The following is an 18,216-nucleotide window of genomic DNA, read 5'->3' on the forward strand; positions in this document are numbered from 1 at the left end:
TCATGCACGAATGACACTTTCATCGAGACGAGATATTGACTAGTGATGTAAAAGTAGAATATGGCTACAGATCCCTATTTACGCTAGGAAGCTGTGCTCGCTAAAGCCCCTTTCCAGAGATGAATTATAGAAGGAAGAGCTGAGATTGCTTGATCAACAGTAACAGTGACGTTTCCCACATAACAGTACGTACAAGCATACGACATCTATCTAAGGACCAGGGGCAAAAACATCCCGCAATGGATCGTATGGGCCCCTCCCAGCGAATGGTGATGCAGCTTGGGTCTGGCCCGTGCCCGAAGAACTTGGTCCACTCCCATACTCAGGATATCCTTGGTTCGGCGTTCCATATCTTGGATCCAAAGGAGGCCCAGAGGCAGCTTGTCCGTAAGCATTGGGTGGTTGCTGGTGATGTTCTTGCGGGGTGGGTAAGACCTGTTGTTGCATAGGATGCAATTGCCCTCCGGAGGTACCGTAGCCAGGGATGGGATATCCGCTACTTTGCTGCTGTTGTGCTCCACTATGTGGTATTGGCAGACCAATTCTCTGGGAGGGTGGAGTCTGAGAAGAGTATTGCATCCCACTCATATTCTGAGGCGGAGGGCCTTGAGTCTGGGCTGGTGCTCCTTGACTGTATCCGGTCATTGGGCCGGGGGCTTGGAATTGGCTTGATGGCTGGGGGTAACCATGCTCGCCTCCGTAGCTTCCGCTTTGATATCTCTTCTCTTCCCCATAAAACGAAGCTTGTTTTCCTCGTTCCCTCTCAGCATTCCGAAATTCATCGAACCTCTCTTCCCTTTCATGCGCCAACTCGCCTTCCTGTTTACCAGAGATTTCCGCGCGATACTGATCGTACATCGTGGTTGCTTCATCAACTATTTCAAAATGCTTTGCTCTGAGTTGTTTCTGAGCTCCAGGATGAGCATCACCGTCATAGTGCGCGAGTGATGATGCAATCTGAAATGCGTTCCTGATCTGTCTACCATTCCATCTTCCAGGTCCACTAACATGCTTTCGGTAATGTTGCTTCGCGAATTCAATGATTTCAGCATCGAAGATGAAGAGTTTCTCTTCTCCAGAAACGTTGGCGCGTTGTTCTTCAATCTCTTTGAGGCGGCTAAGGTTTAGACGGAAGATTTCCTCTGTTTCGAGTTCGCCCAGGGAACTGTAATAAAGAGACATGTGGACTCGAGACTTCACGGCTTCATCTAGCGTTCCAGGCCGGTTGGTGGTCAGGAAGAGAATGCCGTTGAAGTATTCCAGAATACGGAGGAACACTGTGTTGTGTTAGCCACTGAAGCAGATGTGTGGACGTCTTACTCACCAGAGACTAAAGCATTGCGCTGTAGATCATCTTTCGTCCTTTGACTCAAGAAGATGTCCGCCTCGTCCAACAATAGAACACAGTCCCACAGGTGTGCCAACCTGAATATTTCACTCAAGCTCGTTTCCACACTCTCGGGTGTGAATCCCAGGTCGCCACAAGTAATCGGGAACAGTGGTTTTTTGTTTGCCTGAGCAACTGCCTCAGCAGTGGCAGTCTTTCCAACGCCAGGGACGCCATGGAGTAAGATAACCACTCCTCTGCCCTTGCCCCTGATGAAATCTTGACTTCCAATCTCCGCTCCTTTCTTCTCGACGTCTTTCTTCTTGAAATGAAAGCTTACAAGCGATTGAATCATTTTCTTGTGGCCAGGATCTACCTTTAGACTCTGAAACCCATCGAGATGCTCAGCAATAGGCTTCAGGAACTGTACATCAACATGCACGAATCTTCGCTCGCGGAGAGCGTAGGCAAACAATCTTCGGGGCAGCAAAAGATAATCTTCGTCGTTAAATATTTTAGCTGCACCCCGCCGAAGGTAAGGATCTTTCTCCAAATTCGCATTCCGTTGGATGTAATCGATATCGTCATCTTCTAGCACAAATTCAATTAACTTAGAAAGGCTTTCCATGCAGTTACTGTCCGACCATCGAATCATGTGAAACTGTTCTGGCTCCACCGCCGATATCCTGCGAGGTGCCATGGTATTGAATTGGATCGGTGGGCGCCATGGCGGATACGTCTGGAACGCTTCTTTGAAATCTACAATCATGTCGCTATCAATATACTCTGGATGCTTGATCGGATCGCCATTCGAATTATTGATTGGGCCACCCCTCGGGTCTGCGATGAGCGTCCAGTTGTTGTATGCCAGAGGCCGTTGTGTAAGGTATTGGACAAAGTTTTGGCCTAGGGTTTGGTACTCTTGTATTATTTCCTCCGAATCAGGTGCAAAACGAAGAGGGTAGATCTCGAGTTCCTGGATGGACTTCTCGCCCGTGAAGTACGCGATACTGAATTCTCTGATGACCGGACAATATCTTCCTCCGTCGTAATCAATGTAATAACACCATAATCTTGGGATGTCGTTTCGTACTGGCGGTGGAAGAGGTGGATTAGGAGCACCGGGAGGGACACCAGGAGGAGGAGGAGGTGGCCTCCTAATTTCTCTCGCCCCTGTAATCTTGTGTCTGATGCTTGGTGGGTATTGAGAAAAGAGTCGCCAAATCCTTTGATCCACTGAAGGTTGCTTCGCGTCTGAATTTGCTTGAGTATCGTGCTTGGTTGTATTAGGGACATAGATAGGATCTCCAACTCGAAACAGATACCAGAGATCATCGAAACGGATCTTATGAGAGTTGACATTCTCTGGATTATCGAATTGGTGGTAGAGTGGCATGATTTTCTCATCGACGAACCTGACGAAACATTTCAGATCTTGAAGAGCCTCCTTACTGTTCATCTCCTGTTCTAACCTTTGCGTCTCTGAATGTGGTGGGTCGTCAACTACTTCGCTCAGCTGCGTGTTGGTGCGATTGATGTCATCTTTCTGGGGTTCTACTGCCTTTTCGACCCCAGGAGAAGCAGCCGCTGTATTTTCAGGGGTCGTAGGATCGTCCGAGTTTGTGGTATTTTCGACTGCGATGGAAACGTCATTGGCTGCTCCGTTGTTGGCGCGGTCGGGGGTTTCTTGTTCTTTCGCTAAAAGGTCAAGAGGTTTGCTTTTGGCCGCAAGTATGCTTTCGAGAGTCTGCAATTCCTCCTTCATCTTATCATGATAATGAATCAACTTTCTGAAAGGTCTGAAGAATGTTCTCGGCGAACCTGTCCATGTCTCTCCAGCAACCCGCCCCAGTCTCTTCAGTACCGGAACAGAATTGACCCGGATTCTCTGGATCCATCGTTTCTCGGTGTCTTTCTTTGCATCGTTGTTCTGCATCATCTCACCCCAGTCCTTGTCGAGTCGCATCTTCCTTCTAGACGGTCCACTGTCAATTTTCTCATCAAACACCTTGTACCGAGCCCTTTGCGCCGCAAGGTCACGTCTTCTCTCTTCATGCGCGACTTCGTCTCTCCATTTCTCACCAGAAATGAAATATTCGACAGCATAATATACATCCTGAGGGCCGAAACGGTTCTTAAATTGCTCCCAATCACACTCTTTGACTTCGGCAATCGGGCGACGGTTATCAAATGTATCCCCATCCTCAGATCCCCGATCAAGGCTGCTGCTCCTGCTGCCGCTGCTGCTGCTGCTACCACTGCCGCTGCCCGATGAAGAAGCAGAACCACGCCTCTTTCGATTCTTGCCTTTACTGGCACGGTTCTCGAGTTCCTTCACTCGGTCGTGAAGGCGAAGCAATCCAGCGAACCTTGATGCCCGAGACCGAAGCCGCGGGGGACCAACAGCAACGTTAGAATTTTTTCGTGCGCTCCCACGCTTTGTCGAGCGTCGTGAGCCGTCTCCTTTATGCCCTTTCGTAGTAAGATCGCTGGCTTCGATCTTGTTCGAGATCTCGTCTGGGTCGTTCTTTGCCTGTTCCTGCTCCGCGGTCGTAATCTCATTCGTTACAGTATCACGTTCAGCTTTTCGTGTTGGATCGTCGTCATTGGTATCAGGACGGACAAGAGCGCTCGTGACTTCGCTATCATCGTCGTCATGAGCAAGAGCAACATGTGGTGCAGATGAGGCTCCAGGAGAAGGCGGAGGGCCTTCGACTTGAACAATGTTCCCACTCATTTCTGTTGCATAGCCCAGCCTGTGTTTGTATGACTAGTACTTCCGATTGCGACGAAGGAGGCTGAGGCATGGTTGAAATAAAAAGGCCTCGACCCCCTCAAACTGATATAATCGGAGGTTGGCAAATCGACAGGCGCCCGTGCCTCTAACGCTTTACAACCCTTGTCAAGGAGGGCAACTGCTGTTGCAGGCGCGCACCCAAAGTGCACTAGCCCGGCTCCTGCTCAATGAAAGCTGCGTTCAACTTGTTCTTGAGCCAATCAATATTAATCTGGCTGACGCGGAGGCTGCACTCACAGGGTTGAGACAAACGAACCGGTCCGACGTCGTGGGGGCCTAAAATCAACCCCGTTGGACGTTTCATTGAGGCTGAGTCTAGATCCGCATCGCGATTTGTGAAGAAAACCTTCGATGCCTCGAATATCAAAACCACCAGAGTCATCTCAAACACCATCTGAAAATGGGCGAACCCTCGCTTTTGAGGACCCCAACAGGCCTGAGCGATCATCTGAGCGACGACAAAGAGCTCAAATCCTTCGAACAATGGAGACAAGGGCCTGGAGAACAAATCCACAAGGCTCTGGGGGCGGAAAGTCATTACGATAAGCAGCGCATGGCCTTCACGGTGAAGAAACCATATCAGTTAGTATCTTTACTTTCTATAATGCCAGTCGAGAAGTTTCCACTCACGGTTATAGTGATCTGAAAGATGTGCTTGATGCTTGCAAGCAAGCCGGGCAGAGCTTTGAATTCGAAGTCTTGGATTGCACATGGGGCGATGTGATCGGACAGATGCAGAAGGCCCAAGATGTTTATAAAGCGAAAGGCGACGAGAACCATGTCCGAGCTCTTTTCCGTCATGGTCACACTATGTCGAATAACGTGATTCCGTGGTTGGACATGATCCCCGATCAGTACGGGTTGAGTATCCTGCATGCAGGTCTGACTATGATCTTTCATGTATGTGAGTTCATGGTATCTCTGAATGAAGTAACTGATTTTGAAAGGCTGTGCAACAACGAGAGGCAAACAGGGAGAAGATCTTTCAAGCTTTTAAAAGTATTCCCGAGATCATCGAGAAAGCTCAAACAACTCGACAATATTATCCGAAGGAGGAGAGCCTGCACGAGAATGCGACTGCACTATACAAAATGCTACTTGAAGAGATGCCACAACTCATCAAAATTCTGCTTCGAAAACACAACGCTTTTTGTGAGTGGGCACTTCATCAATTCGATCAATTTCAAACTAATTTCCTTCAGTTCTAAAACGATGGGCCAACCAAATACCAGGTCATGAGCAGGCTTTTATTGAACGGAGTGTTGGGAAGGTAAACAAAGGCTACGTCGATCTGAAGAATTGCCTCGACAACATTCAGCACAAGAAGATCGCACACACGGATCAGAATATGACTGAGAACCTCCGAGAAACGAAAGCTATAAGACAAACTGCCGTCAGTACTCATGTTAGAGTTGCTGATGTCTCAAAAGATTTGACTATGGTCGGAGCGAATCTTGAAGCACACCGCGAAGAATCAAAATTGCACTTGGACGAAGTAGAGAACAAGGTCGAAGAGTCTGGTATGGAGGTCAAGAACCATATAACACGAACCCTCAACGAGGTGGGCGAGGAGCTGCAAATGGCAATAGAGAAGAAGATAGACGACAGGATGGACGACGTGAAGAGACAATATCAAATCTCTCAACATATGGCAGTGGAAACTGTGGATATGAACTTCGCAACAACAATCCAAACTGGAATATGGTACATAGTAATGGAAAGAGTATATTATCAAGGTGACTTAACCTCAAACTACACTTTGTACAAGATGTGCTGACAATACGGCCAAGGATACTCTCAACCTCAAATAAATCGCTCTCCAAGTCCCACGTACCAAAAGATCTCGACTTTCGATATTCTAGAAATCTTGAAGGTGCCATACGATACAGCCAATACAGACCTTAGGTTTGTCTTGCGGCAAAGCAAGAGCTTCAAGACTGACGCTCTTGGGCACGGCCGTTGGCTCATGACCACAACCCGCTTCAAGAATTGGCTGGGAGGAGGAAGATCAGACATTCTTCTTGTCGATGGCCATGGCGACTCAGCAAAATCAGGCAAGACTTCGCCAATGTCTGTCTTCTGTTCGACTTTCATCGCTAGTGTCATCAAGCTTCATACGACGATTGTTTTGCACTTCTTCTGTGGCCAGCACGTGACTTTCGTCGATCCACTCAGAGGAGCTCATGGGCTGCTTCGAAGCCTGATCTGCCAACTTCTTCTCTATCCCAATACACAGGAGCCAAATCTTGACTCGCTGAGCCAACAGAAACTTTACAATGACTTGCGAGCCCATGAGCTCAATGCATTGCGTCATCTGTTTCAACAACTTGTCCAGCAGCTTCCAAGAGGTACACTTGTATTTTGTATCATCGATGGCATCTCGGAGTACGAAACAAAAATGAACAACTCAACCGAAAACCTGCAATTGGTTGTTGACACACTTCAATCGATCGTTCGGGATCATGGCTTGGGCGGTCCAACCTTCAAAGTGTTGATGACCAGTGCAAACAGAAGCACAGAAATCGTGAAGAAGATTCCACCGCAAGATTGCATATCATTAAGGGCTGGAAATGTGCATAGCGGTCTAATATCAGAACAAGCATTCTTTGCAGAAATTTCGAAGGCGAAAGCAGCTCTGGAAGCAGCCGATCCTCAATTCCAGAGAATGCCATGGACTGAAACCCATTTGCTGCCTGAATAGGCCGCTTCGAATACGTTAAGGATGAGAATAGAAGGTGTCCCCGTGGTTCCTGAATCGTTGCCTTGGGTGACTCCACAGAGGACGCCGACTCTCGTGGGTGCTGAAAGGTACCCTACGCCGGTGCCGCAACCACCTCAGGACAACTACCTATATCAGTACCGATGAGGGCGCGAATCTGTCTAGTCGTGGAGATTGAGACCGAGAAGGGTCATAAAAAGATGAAAGATGGAAGATGCCAAGAGAAGCTTTCGAGACCCGACGGTTGATAGTAGTCTCTTCTCCTAAGCGAAGAGCTAACCGCACTGGTCTGCCCCTTTCTTCACATCTATTGCTTCGCTACTAAGTAGAGGTTGCATCGGCAACCGAGTCGAGATAAACGGAGCACATGGGGTTTGGAATTGCTGAGATGAGAAGAAGGTTTCCGAGGACGGAAGGAAAGTTGGTAGCATATCCCTGGTCAGAAGTAAGACTGGAATAAGCAACAATGTGTACACATAGGAACTAATCATCTTCATAGTATCATCATACATCCAATTCATAACCGACCCAAGTCATCCATCATTATTCCACCACTACTAACAACTCTGATCCTTCATCTCAAAGGTCCATGCTGTCCCTCTCCAGCTCTCTTAACACCACCCGCAACCCTCGCAGCACCACCCTCAATTCCCTCCGCAACATCCTTAATGCCATCTCCAACTGGTTTGCCATAGCTGCCCGTTACGCCATTGACTGTTTCTCCGACTCCGCGACCGGCTGCTCCAACGACACCGCCCACGGTGTTGGTGAGGCCGCTTACTCCGTTACTGTTTTTAATTTCGTTAGTCTTTGTGTTCTTACGAGAAAGAGGGAGTGTAGGAACTTGTTGAGGAAGTAAAAAAGATGGAAGTGAGTGCTACTTACCCAACGGTTGAGGTAACCCAGGTTACGCCTGAAGAGACACCGCCTTTGTTTGAGCTCATGATTGCTGTTGATTGTTTGGATATCTGTAAGAGGTCTTGAAACAGTGATGATTTTCGATTATTGCTTTACTTTGCTTTATCTTCCAGATGTGAGGAAACTGTGGCTGTGGTTCCCCTTTTGAAGGAGAGGAGGCTCGCTTGTGACGTCATGGCCACGCATCAGCCACAGGGATCACAAACAAGAGTTGGCATCCTCTAAATTGCAAACGAGCAAATGGGAATAGATTCAAGTCAAGCCATTTGAAACACTGTCAATGGGATCATATGTTCCGAATGGCGTTCGCAAGATAAACTTGTTCTCTGACATTTGCTGGATTTTGTGACACGCAGGTACAATCTCTCCCCTCCTCGCTCTAATCCACACATTAATCTATCACACGCATACTCAGGGGTATCGAAAATCATAATCGATACCTAAACCCGACAGTCTTCCAATCCGTAATATCCTCATAATCTTCCGCTGTCAACTCAGCCATAGCTTTCTCGGGCGCGGTCCTGTCCACTTCCCTCGCTCTGGCAGCCTCGTCTCCCTCAACTTTATTCCTCCTGTTATTCACAAACATCAGATAAAATCTCAAACCAAGAGATATCAAGACCACAAGTCCATAGCAGATGAGAATGGCTTTGAAAGCAGTCGGGTAGCCTTGTTTCGCTTCGGAGGACTTGAACGTTTGAGGTCCAGCAATGTTGCCAGCGCAATATGTCAGGAATACCACTGCGGTCACTGTCATCTTCTTCGTGACACCTTTGTAATTCGAGGAGATGAGACCAAGTGTCAGTGGAATAGCCGATGGTCCCGTTTGGAGCTGTGGGGGATGTCAGCGGGCAATGGCAAAGTTGGACTGCAACTTACGCAATAATATGCAAAGAGACGAACGCCTTTTGTCTTTACTGAAAAGATGATTGCACTTCCCACAACGGGAGGAAGTACCACCGCAATAATCAATAACGTGGTGATGTTATGAAATCGACTTGCTAGCCACCCTGTCGAGAGAATGGTCGCCATGGAAATCACGGAGGCAGGAAGAGAAACAAGAGTTGACTGAAGACTCGTGAATCCGAAACTCTTGATTGCAAGATTACCGAAACTCCCCGTGCCGCCATTGGGAATCTGTGTCAAGACGGAGATTGCGGCAAAGAAGTATGTCTTTGGATCAATGAGACATTCGATGACTTGCTCGAGTTTCCAGCGGCTGTTGATGGGGTCGACACGTCCAGTTCCACCAAGAACGACACGATCTTCCGCATACTGTTTCTCCTCTTCTGTGAGGAATGATGCTTGGCTGATTGTATCGGGAAGAAGAAAGAAGACCATGACGCTCCAAAGACTGGTGATGAGACCGAAGATCTGGATTTGTTAGCAGTTCTTTAATTCCCGAAATGAGAATAGCTTACGATGAACATCCATCTCCATGGCGAAAGCGAACTGTGGATTTGTCCGATTCCATATGCAAGAAGAGACGCAATGAAGCCTCCACAGCTATTTCCAGCAAACCAAACTCCTGTTCTTGCTGGAATTTCGTCACGTGTATACCAGATGCTCGTGACGTACACGAATGCTGGAGAGATGGTAGCTTCCTGTAGAATAAATCAGCTAGTTGGCCTAACAAGAGGCAATCTAGACTTACTGCAACACCAAGCAAGAATCGACAAGTAGCCAGACCGCCAAAGCTATGACAAGCCGCAGTCGAAGCAACAATAGCACCCCACAAAAGCGTGACCCCAGACAAATATTTTCCAACAGGCAACTTTTGAATCAAGACTGTAGTCGGGTATTCGAAAGCCAGATAACCAAAGTAGAATATAGATCCAACCCAAGAATACTGCGTGCCGACCAAATGATTGTCCTCCTCGAGACCAAAAACAGCAGCCGAGGACAAAATCGTCTTATCCATGAAGTTCAAATTGTATGTCACGAACATGATGGCCAGGATCCGGAAATCAATTTTGCGAAGTACTCTCTTGGCAAGCGCTTTCGTGTATGGACTCACATCCTGGACCTCCATCTCAGCGATGTCTGTAGGTGGGTCGATAGCCATTGTCTCAGATGTGAGCGGTGTCGACTCTGTAATTTCTTCGATGTCGATGGAATCCATCGTGGTTAAAGGCCGAAACCTTTACTTATTGTTGATCGGGCCGCGGGCAAGCGCGCGATAAGACTATCGATGGTTCGTTACATGGTGTCGCAAGCTTTTCTCTTCAAGAGTGGGAGAGGAAGGGAAAGTGGAGGTCGGATCATTCTTGGCGATAAAGGGAGTGTGCACGTGACCTTCATCAACCATATGGACAATTCCAAGTTTCCCTTTGAAGGAGGACAGACAATCATGAGAGGTGTGCTTTCTCGAAAAAATCAATCTCTTGAGATAGAGCAGCTTTCTCGTCGTCGCTCGCCCAACATATCTCGATTGCATTCCTCTGGAGCCGCACCATCTCTTGATCCGTGAATTTGCACTTGTCTCGAACCATGTAAAGGTTATGAAGTACCCAATTATCTTCCATGTATGCTGGATCGTCGCTTGCAATAGTGATCTTGATACCTGCGTCGAACAATTTCCGAATTCGAACAAATACCTCAGATTCAGGAGCATGCCGGATGTAGGCACATGGACAAATCGTCATGCCGATGCCTTTCTCCTTGATCATATTCATCAAGTCATCCTGATCTGCCGCATTCAACCCATGATCAATACGTTCAGTTCCTGGGCCGCCGAGGGATTCTGCGACTTGGCGAATGTGTTCATGGGTGTCTTTCTGGTTGAAATCGCAATGACTTGTGCGCCGAAAACCATCCTCTCGAGCGCGTCTAAATACTTCATCGAAAAGCTTTGGAGGACGATCAAGCTCATCAGAGTCGAGGCCAATACCAACAATCATGTCTTTGTACGGGAGAGCGGCTTCATATTGCTCCGTCGCTGATTCTGGTGACATGTCTCTCAAGAAGCACATAATCCATTGTGATTTCACCTGAACATGGTCAACAATGGACACAGTTGAAGGTATCGGGCTTACGTTTAGCTCTCTTTCCGCTTCAATTTGTGCCTTTTGAAAGCCTTTCATGATTACTTCCATAGATATCCCTCTTCGTGTATGACCTTGAGGATCAAAGAATGGCTCGCAATACCGAACATTCAATTTTGCGGCTCTTTCGAAATATCTCATTGCTAGGTCATAATAATCTTCTTCACTCTGAAGAAGATCAAATCCCTCATAGTATATCTGGAAGAACGTGAACGATTTTGACGCTTCGGCAGATGCAGCTCCTATCCTTCCTCGAATGCAAGTGTATGCCTTCTGGGTTTCTTCCAGGGACGTGAGAGCAATTTTATCTGCGCCGCAAGTGAGCGGTATTTTGTTCTTTTGAGAGAGCTTCCAACGCAATTCTGGTGTCATTGTCCCTTCGATATGCACATGAAGCTCTATTTTAGGAATATCTACCACAAAGGGGTCGTTGGTCTGCAAATGCTCGGCCCTCCACTTTTGGCGTTGTTCGTATGTTGAGATGCCACCAGAAGACATCTTGTTGCCGCTTCGTTTGCTCTATGAGGTTGGTTAAATAGATATATACAGTAAGTCTGGAATCAAATGCTATCGGCGGATGCTTGTCTAGGTTTTGGCTGATTTGGTGTTAGCTGTGTTGGACTGACTTATTCTGCACGAAGATGGAGGTTGAGGGATACGACCCCACTTCACTATCAAATTAGCGACAACAGTACTGTAAGCCCCTATTTCCTGGAGAACGCTAGAATCGCTCGCTAAAGCAGCCTTGTCGTTTTCTTTCAGGGCGCATTCTGCATGCGACCGTGAGTCTCTCAATAGTGTTGATTCTTCATCAAGTCCTCAATTTCGCACTCTGTCGAGCCCCTTTTGCTTCGTTTGTTTATTTCTTGAAATGACTGGGTCAGTACCCAGCGGCAGCAGCATTGGAGGACTTCAAGAGCCCAGACGCAAGAGACGAGCAGAGTTTTCCAACCACAGACAGATTCGTCTGAAAATTGTTTCACCCGAAAGACTGCCTTGCCAGGACATGATACAAATCGCTGTTGAATCTCGGACCGAGGGAAGAAGCTATCTTGGGAGATACAGTAAGAATCGGATATACCAACGCTACCCTCTCATAGAGGTCAGAATACTAAAATCTGCGAGTGCAATAACTTTCTTTCACAATTACCCCGTCTTTCCACACACCAAACATTATATTTCTGAGGCTCACACAGTGGCGAGAATCCCCGCACACCTCAAAAAGCTTATTCCACATCTGGTGCTGAGACTACATCGATCCACTTCTAAGCAAGTGTCTAGAACCGGCGGCTCCCACTAGTTTATTGTGTCAATTTATAAGCATCTCCACGCCCTTTGACTTCAAGCTCAAATCACGAACCGCCTTCGGGGTTTCATCGCGCCCACGGATTAGTAAACCGGCGTCCTACAACCAAAACGGTAAACGCAATTAACGAGAGGGAAGATCGAGGCTCAGTGATGATGAGGCTCTTACCCAAAGTAGGGTATGTAAAGGCTCAATCATAACTATTTAGAAGTTTCGAGCTTTGTTGATCTATTTTGCTTATCAAGTTTCTTGCTTTGGACGATGAACCAAGGCATACAACGGAGTCTAGAAAGGATGTTCTCCTCTTGGCAGATGATGATGAAAAAGTCGCTCATCGTATAAAAGAGAACCACCCCTGAACTCTAACCCTCTCCAAGAACCTTGTTTTTCGTTGAGCATCTCATTTTTCGATTAAAGTTACTTGTCTCCTCAATGCATTCTCCTCCGACCTCAAACCGCAATGATGGTCAAGAGTCTGATTTCCTCATCCCACCAATCTCTCTAACCCGCGAAATCATCCTCGTCTTCGTCATCTTCCTGACAAATTTCATGGTTCAGGTAGGTAATATCCAAGGCATCCTACCCGACTACGCCATAGCCGCCAGTTTCGGCGCAGATCCCACAGACATTGCCTGGTTCCCAGCATCATATAGTCTGACATCAGGTACGTTCAGTCATCCTTCTTTCTCTACCAAGTCCAAACCTAACAATTTACAGGGACGTTCATGTTAGCAGCCGGCCGACTAGGAGATATCTACGGGCACAAGAAACTGTATGTCGTGGGCTGGCTCTGGTTCGCCTTATGGTCTCTCCTTGCGGGACTATCGGTCTATTCGAGATCCGCCATATTTTTCGATATCTGTCGAGCGATGCAGGGTATCGGTCCAGCGATTCTCGTCCCAGCCTCCCTCGCCATCCTGGGATCGGTATACAGAGACGGACACCGAAAGAATCTCGCGTTCGCTTTATACGCTGCTGGGGCGCCTGTTGGGTTTACTGTTGGAGGCGTATTCGCCGCTTTGCTGGCCCAGCTAGCGGAGTGGAGTTGGTCGTATTACTCGACCGCTATCGTCTGCGCGGGTCTCGCTGGACTTGCGTCGTTCGCAATTCCTCCTATCTGTGACAAAGAAACTACTATTCCATCTTCAGAAGGGAAGAACCAGTTCGACTACTGGGGCGCTTTCACCGGTATATCAGGGCTCATCCTCTTCAACTTCGCATGGAACCGTGCTCCGGCTGTTGGCTGGCAAAAGGCCCAAGCAATCGCCCCTCTCATCCTTGGCATCATCCTCATCGGTCTGTTCTTCTCCATCGAGAAGAAAGTCTCGCAACCTCTCTTACCGATCAACAAACTGTCCAAAGATGCAATCTTCGTTCTCCTCGTTGTCGGCGTCGGTTGGTCCAGTTTTGGCATCTTCATCTACTACAGCGTGAATTTTATCACCCAGCTCCGGCAATGCAGTCTCCTCAGTACCGCCGCTCAGTATGTTCCGGTTCCGTTCAGTGGTCTCGCCGCCTCGTTATTGACATCGTTCCTCCTCGGCCGCGGCGTTCCGACTTCTTACTTGCTGGCTTTGTCCATGTTCTTCTTCTGTGGTATGAATGTCCTCATTGCAATAATGCCAGTTGAGCAATCATACTGGCGAAACATGTTTTGGGCAAACGTGGTGGCGCCGTTTGGAATGGATATTAGCTTTCCAGCAGCAACGATTCTCATCAGTGGCATGGTGGAGGCAGGGGAGCAGGGGATAGCGGCCAGTCTGGTGGCGACGGTTGTATATTATTCGCAGAGTGTTGGGTTGGGGTTTGCGGGGACGGCGGAGGCGTATATTGGGAAGTATGGAGGGAGTACGTTGGAGGGGTACAGGGCTGCGTTGTATGTTGGGATTGGGTTGAGTGGAGTGGGGATTCTGGTTGGGATGGGGTATGTGTTTTATGATAGTATGGGGGGAAAGAGGATAGAGGAGAAAAGAACTTCGGATACGGAATTGGCTGAAGAGAGTGTATAGAAGAATGAAGTGCAGACGGGTGTGATGGGCAAAATGAAAGTAGGGGGTAGAAAAGGTCATGCTCTCGAAAGTATATGAGGATGTATCACAAAGATATACTCTCAAGCTGATGCCGAAGTAGATCGGGTTTGGATGGAGCACAGCGCTACTGTATTATTGTAGAAGACTTCCTGGGGACTTTTTAACAATTCATCATAATGTCTACCTTAGCTCCGCTGCCTTGTCAAGTGCTTTTCCCTAACTGAATATGAATGAACCTCATCAAGGAGATCAACTTTCTGACTTTCTTGGCTTGTCCGTGCAGGCTGCGAAACTTCCACGACTGAGATCAGCTTTATCACTAAGATACCATATTTACACTTTTTCAGGATAGAGACGCCACTGAGCTAGAGTATAGTGCCCCGGAATGTGCTTCATGCGCTGAACGCGCGGGATGCGCTGTAGTTTCATGCCTGAAATGATTCGGTCGAGGGTGCTGCATAGCCCAGAAGAATTGTATTTTGAATAGCAGCTTAGGGCCACGACTGATGATAACGCATCAGTTGTCGTCAGAAAACAGGAAATATAGTTCGCAAAGGGAAAGAGTTCAATAAAGGTATCGGCTGTTTCGAGCTCAACATCGCATTGCGAGGAAACTTTGTCCTGGGTCTATGGATTCTTGAATAAACCGCGAAGGTTCGCCACGGTTCCTGCTTCTCCTTTCAATCTCTCCAACCAATCGCTCCGACATCCACACGTCGACCCTCACCCTCATCTCCTCATTTCGGACAACTACTCCCAGTCCCATCCCAATGACACAAATCCTTACAATATCCACATATTCCCCCTCTATGACCCATCATCAGCCCATACTCTCTATCCACTTTCAAAAGGAAACATACGAGAGATTCCACGGCGGTCCAATCTGCGGCTCCCGCGTGATGATTATCGTGCTCTTGAGGTAATTATAACATGCAAGCCCAGGACATGGCGCGATCGGCGTGTCGAGATCGAGTGGTGCTGCGCGGACGCTTGTGAATGCTAGGAAGGCTGGGAGGAGGTGTGTAAGTTGCATTTTTGCTGGCGTACTTTGAGATGATTGAACTTGGAGTATCGTCTTCGAGATATATGGTGTGTTCGGTGAGGTGCCGATCAGGTGTGAGGGGAATGTTGAATTAGATCAGGACAGGCTATATGGAAGAATCGTCGACCAGGGGTGCGACGCCTCTCGATATATTACTTTTGCTGGCGTTTGAACCTTAATTCCCGATCTAGTTACGGAAACGAAGTGGAACATACTTTCCTCGAATGATTTGCTGTTGTTTTCTCTCGAGTGAGTGGCCGATCTCTGTCTTCCTCGCTTGCTGGTCTTGCAATATATATCTCGGCACTCCTGGAAGGTTTCCGCAGCTATACCATTTTGTTGCCGGTTGATGGATTTGGTTGCTCATCCTTTTCATCGTTCATCTTCATACAGGCGAAACTTTAATCATGGGCGACAATAACTTCATGCTCGGCAACGACTTGTCCTCCATCCTCGTCCGAAAAGCCGGCAGCTCCTTCTCAGATCCCATTGGCGAAGGCGGAATAACAGGACTCGGATGTTCCAGGTCTGAACCCCTCGATACCGGCGTATGCATTTCCGAAATCGCCGCGTCTCGCTCAATAATTGATCTATATCCAGCTGGGACCTCGGATTGAATACTATGCAGTTCAGTACGACTCCATTGCGTGGACGATTGGCCTATATAACTCCCATCGAACTGTGGCAGTTCTGACATATCTCGAGAATCATCGGATATGACTGAGGCGCTACCTCCTCGCATATTGCGCGGAGGAAATAGATGGTCGGCTGGTGTCGAATTTCGTGGGTTTCCGTTGCTGCTTTCGCTGTTCTGGCGCTTGAAGCCTCGTCTTCGCAAGCAGAAGAACCATGCGCATCCAGAGGCTATGGCAGCAACTCCAAGGATGCTCCCTATCGCAATACCAGCTATGGCACCACCACTGAGCGAATTCGAATCGTCACCATAATAGTATGATGGCGTGAGGGAATCTGACGGATATCCTATGTTCGTTGCTGTCGTCAAAGTGGGAAACGAAGTAATAGTCCCAGTCCCGACCGCTCCAGCTTGTTCGTAGACATTTTCGCAGTCATAGGACTCGTCGGTCTCCTGAGTCGTCGCATCCGGATCGTCGGTGCATCCAACCAAGTTGTCTTGGTACTTCATATCGAGAGCCCAAGAAAGTCGTTCCGTGACATTGCACATGCTGTACGATCCATAGATTCCTGTGCTTCCATCTCCGTGCAACGCCGGGCAGTTTATGGAGTTGGTTCCGCATATCCCTTCAAGTAGTGATGTTGTGGTCGAGGAGTTGAGGGGTGATCTAGCAACGCACTGTAGAGAGTTTACCATGCAAGAACAAACGTCCTTGTTGACGATTGGTGGCAAAGTTGGCGAAGCAGAGAAAGCGGTAGTGGGGCAGCTCTGGGTGATGGTATTGGTGACCGTGTAGTTTGACGCGAAGGTTGAAGATGGTGTGATCTTGGCTATTTGTGAAGAGTATGACGTGAAGTCCGGCAAGGGGCTGACCACGGAATTTGAAACTATTGAGACGAGTCCTAGTCCAGTCAGCAAGATATATAGATATCACAGAGGAGGAAATGAGCTACCCTTGTTCTCGTCATCTTGGAAGTATTCGTAGACGATCCCTCCACTAATAACGTTCGTCATCTGAGTTCCGTATATGTATGCCACTTCATCGAACTCTCTGGGAACGGTGGCCACGTCCTTACAGCCATACTCCGCGAAGAAGACTGGAACAGTATAAGTAGCATACTGGTTAATGATATTCTCATAACCGGAATTAACATAAGTGTTGTTCGTACACCAATTGAAGTCCGAGATGCCCAGAAAGTCGATCGATTGAGAGGAATTGGTGCAGGTCATGTATAGAGAAGCAACATCATAATTGTCCGAAGCACTCATCTCGTAGCCAACTGGGATCGGCCGGTAGCCCTTGGTTGCGATATATGATTTCAAATCCCGCACAGCTGCCTTCACAAATGCCGCGGCTGGCGAGTTGCTGCTATTGGTAACCACATTATCTCCAGCAAAGAATCCTAGAACATTCGTGAACCCAGCCATCGCATCTATGGTTTGAACCCAAGCTCCATATATATCTAGATTCCATTCTGGATTCGTGCTGTTGATGGTGGCCGTTCCAGGCAAGTCCACGAGAACATAGATCCCAGCAGTCTGGAGAGCGGTCATACATGCTGAATGATCGGAAGCTGAATCGATGTAGGATACTCGGATAACGTTGGTGGTGAGATCGCTGAGGAATTGAATATCGCGCATGCAATTTAAAGAGACTGACAGCGGGTCGATGGGCGTCGAATTCGATGGAGGCTGGTAGGTAATGCCTCGAATAAAGAATTCTGAGCCATTGGTTTGGTAGAAGAAATGTGATCCCTTATGGCCGTCAGACAAGATACCGAATTGGACATTTGAAGCTCACCTTGATGACCACCGGATCGACGGTAGCAGAGACCAAGGCAGCCAAGAAGATCACGACCCCACCAAGAAGGGACCTCAATCCCAGTGCCATACTCGCGGGCTCACTACTACCACGTGCAAGAACGCCACACAGCTACAGACATGCAGCAACAATCCCAAGAAGAGATGGAAGCACCAAATGTCACGATGTCTTCATCGAATACAAATGAGATGAAAAGGAAACATGACATCAAATTGACGCGTCGGGGTTTCGTGAGTAAACGCTAAGCCCAACCTTTCGATTATTTACCCCTGAATGAAGCACTGCCACATCGCAAACGGGTATTTTGGTGCTGCGCCGTGCGGGTGCAGATACGAGTTTTGTTCATATCGCTTTCTTGTCCGACAAATTGCTTGTCCATATTAACCTTAGCATACAGCCATTTGATTCGTTCCTGACGGCGCACTTGCCTGCTTCGTGATGAAAGTGGGGTGGACGTTTTGACGTGAAGCTTGTTCTTCGAGCTTGTGGCCTGCTTTGCCGAGGGCGAGAAGATATGAAATGCACGTTGACAGAATATATACTTCCTGTGCCCTCTGCCTAGTGATGCAAAATTGCA

General features: G+C 48.0%; 7 protein-coding genes across 7 annotated transcripts; 2 read left to right on the forward strand and 5 right to left on the reverse strand.

The window, feature by feature from the left end:
• Position 1: 1 nt before the first annotated feature.
• Positions 2–4,417, reverse strand: LY89DRAFT_721075 (uncharacterized protein). Its single transcript, XM_018218612.1, has 2 exons — positions 1,325–4,417; positions 2–1,277 (listed from the first exon to the last, which is right to left on the reverse strand). The coding sequence occupies exons 1-2, from the start codon at positions 4,062–4,064 to the stop codon at positions 211–213; spliced, it is 3,807 nt and encodes a 1,268-aa protein (XP_018068246.1). The 5' UTR covers positions 4,065–4,417; the 3' UTR covers positions 2–210.
• LY89DRAFT_149357 (uncharacterized protein) lies at positions 4,295–7,102 on the forward strand. The gene is made up of 5 exons (XM_018205386.1): positions 4,295–4,706; positions 4,763–5,024; positions 5,072–5,276; positions 5,327–5,860; positions 5,915–7,102. The coding sequence occupies exons 1-5, from the start codon at positions 4,525–4,527 to the stop codon at positions 6,823–6,825; spliced, it is 2,094 nt and encodes a 697-aa protein (XP_018068247.1). The 5' UTR covers positions 4,295–4,524; the 3' UTR covers positions 6,826–7,102.
• A 240-nt stretch (positions 7,103–7,342) lies between these two features.
• Positions 7,343–7,874, reverse strand: LY89DRAFT_687227 (uncharacterized protein; the record flags this gene model as incomplete). Its single annotated transcript, XM_018215454.1, has 2 exons — positions 7,729–7,874; positions 7,343–7,631 (listed from the first exon to the last, which is right to left on the reverse strand). Coding segments are annotated over exons 1-2 (268 nt in total), but the record flags the coding sequence as incomplete, so codon positions are not given.
• Positions 7,875–8,188: 314 nt separating this feature from the next.
• On the reverse strand, positions 8,189–9,826 carry LY89DRAFT_698976 (allantoate permease; the record flags this gene model as incomplete). The annotated part of the gene is made up of 4 exons (XM_018217019.1): positions 8,189–8,593; positions 8,641–9,135; positions 9,183–9,365; positions 9,416–9,826. The coding sequence occupies 4 exons, from the start codon at positions 9,824–9,826 to the stop codon at positions 8,189–8,191; spliced, it is 1,494 nt and encodes a 497-aa protein (XP_018068249.1).
• Positions 9,827–10,109: 283 nt separating this feature from the next.
• LY89DRAFT_590540 (adenosine deaminase) lies at positions 10,110–11,303 on the reverse strand (the record flags this gene model as incomplete). The annotated part of the gene is made up of 2 exons (XM_018209600.1): positions 10,110–10,751; positions 10,797–11,303. 2 exons carry the CDS (start codon positions 11,301–11,303, stop codon positions 10,110–10,112), a joined length of 1,149 nt encoding a protein of 382 aa, XP_018068250.1.
• A 957-nt stretch (positions 11,304–12,260) lies between these two features.
• On the forward strand, positions 12,261–14,301 carry LY89DRAFT_687229 (putative aminotriazole resistance protein). The gene is made up of 2 exons (XM_018215455.1): positions 12,261–12,775; positions 12,829–14,301. The coding sequence occupies exons 1-2, from the start codon at positions 12,544–12,546 to the stop codon at positions 14,118–14,120; spliced, it is 1,524 nt and encodes a 507-aa protein (XP_018068251.1). The 5' UTR covers positions 12,261–12,543; the 3' UTR covers positions 14,121–14,301.
• A 1,097-nt stretch (positions 14,302–15,398) lies between these two features.
• Positions 15,399–18,000, reverse strand: LY89DRAFT_149451 (uncharacterized protein). The gene is made up of 3 exons (XM_018205387.1): positions 17,619–18,000; positions 16,771–17,572; positions 15,399–16,719 (listed from the first exon to the last, which is right to left on the reverse strand). Exons 1-3 carry the CDS (start codon positions 17,706–17,708, stop codon positions 15,569–15,571), a joined length of 2,043 nt encoding a protein of 680 aa, XP_018068252.1. The 5' UTR covers positions 17,709–18,000; the 3' UTR covers positions 15,399–15,568.
• Between the last annotated feature and the right edge of the window lie 216 nt (positions 18,001–18,216).

The sequence above is a fragment of the Mollisia scopiformis genome (genome assembly GCF_001500285.1).
Source record: "Mollisia scopiformis unplaced genomic scaffold LY89scaffold_18, whole genome shotgun sequence".
NCBI classification, from domain to species: Eukaryota; Fungi; Ascomycota; class Leotiomycetes; order Helotiales; family Mollisiaceae; genus Mollisia; species Mollisia scopiformis.

What these genes read in the sequence shown, in the direction of transcription:
- LY89DRAFT_721075 (XM_018218612.1), bottom strand. Translation starts at nt 4,064, where the DNA reads ATGAGTGGGAACATTGTTCAAGTCGAAGGCCCTCCGCCTTCTCCTGGA. An exon ending in GCGCAATGCTTTAGTCTCTG is followed by an intron (nt 1,278 to 1,324) that starts GTGAGTAAGACG and finishes AACACAACACAG; the next exon opens with TGTTCCTCCGTATTCTGGAA.
- LY89DRAFT_149357 (XM_018205386.1), top strand. Translation starts at nt 4,525, where the DNA reads ATGGGCGAACCCTCGCTTTTGAGGACCCCAACAGGCCTGAGCGATCAT. An exon ending in ACGGTGAAGAAACCATATCA is followed by an intron (nt 4,707 to 4,762) that starts GTTAGTATCTTT and finishes TCACGGTTATAG; the next exon opens with TGATCTGAAAGATGTGCTTG. An exon ending in GTCTGACTATGATCTTTCAT is followed by an intron (nt 5,025 to 5,071) that starts GTATGTGAGTTC and finishes TGATTTTGAAAG; the next exon opens with GCTGTGCAACAACGAGAGGC.
- LY89DRAFT_687229 (XM_018215455.1), top strand. Translation starts at nt 12,544, where the DNA reads ATGCATTCTCCTCCGACCTCAAACCGCAATGATGGTCAAGAGTCTGAT. An exon ending in ATCATATAGTCTGACATCAG is followed by an intron (nt 12,776 to 12,828) that starts GTACGTTCAGTC and finishes AACAATTTACAG; the next exon opens with GGACGTTCATGTTAGCAGCC.
- LY89DRAFT_149451 (XM_018205387.1), bottom strand. Translation starts at nt 17,708, where the DNA reads ATGGCACTGGGATTGAGGTCCCTTCTTGGTGGGGTCGTGATCTTCTTG. An exon ending in TCGATCCGGTGGTCATCAAG is followed by an intron (nt 17,573 to 17,618) that starts GTGAGCTTCAAA and finishes GACGGCCATAAG; the next exon opens with GGATCACATTTCTTCTACCA. An exon ending in CCAAGATGACGAGAACAAGG is followed by an intron (nt 16,720 to 16,770) that starts GTAGCTCATTTC and finishes TGACTGGACTAG; the next exon opens with GACTCGTCTCAATAGTTTCA.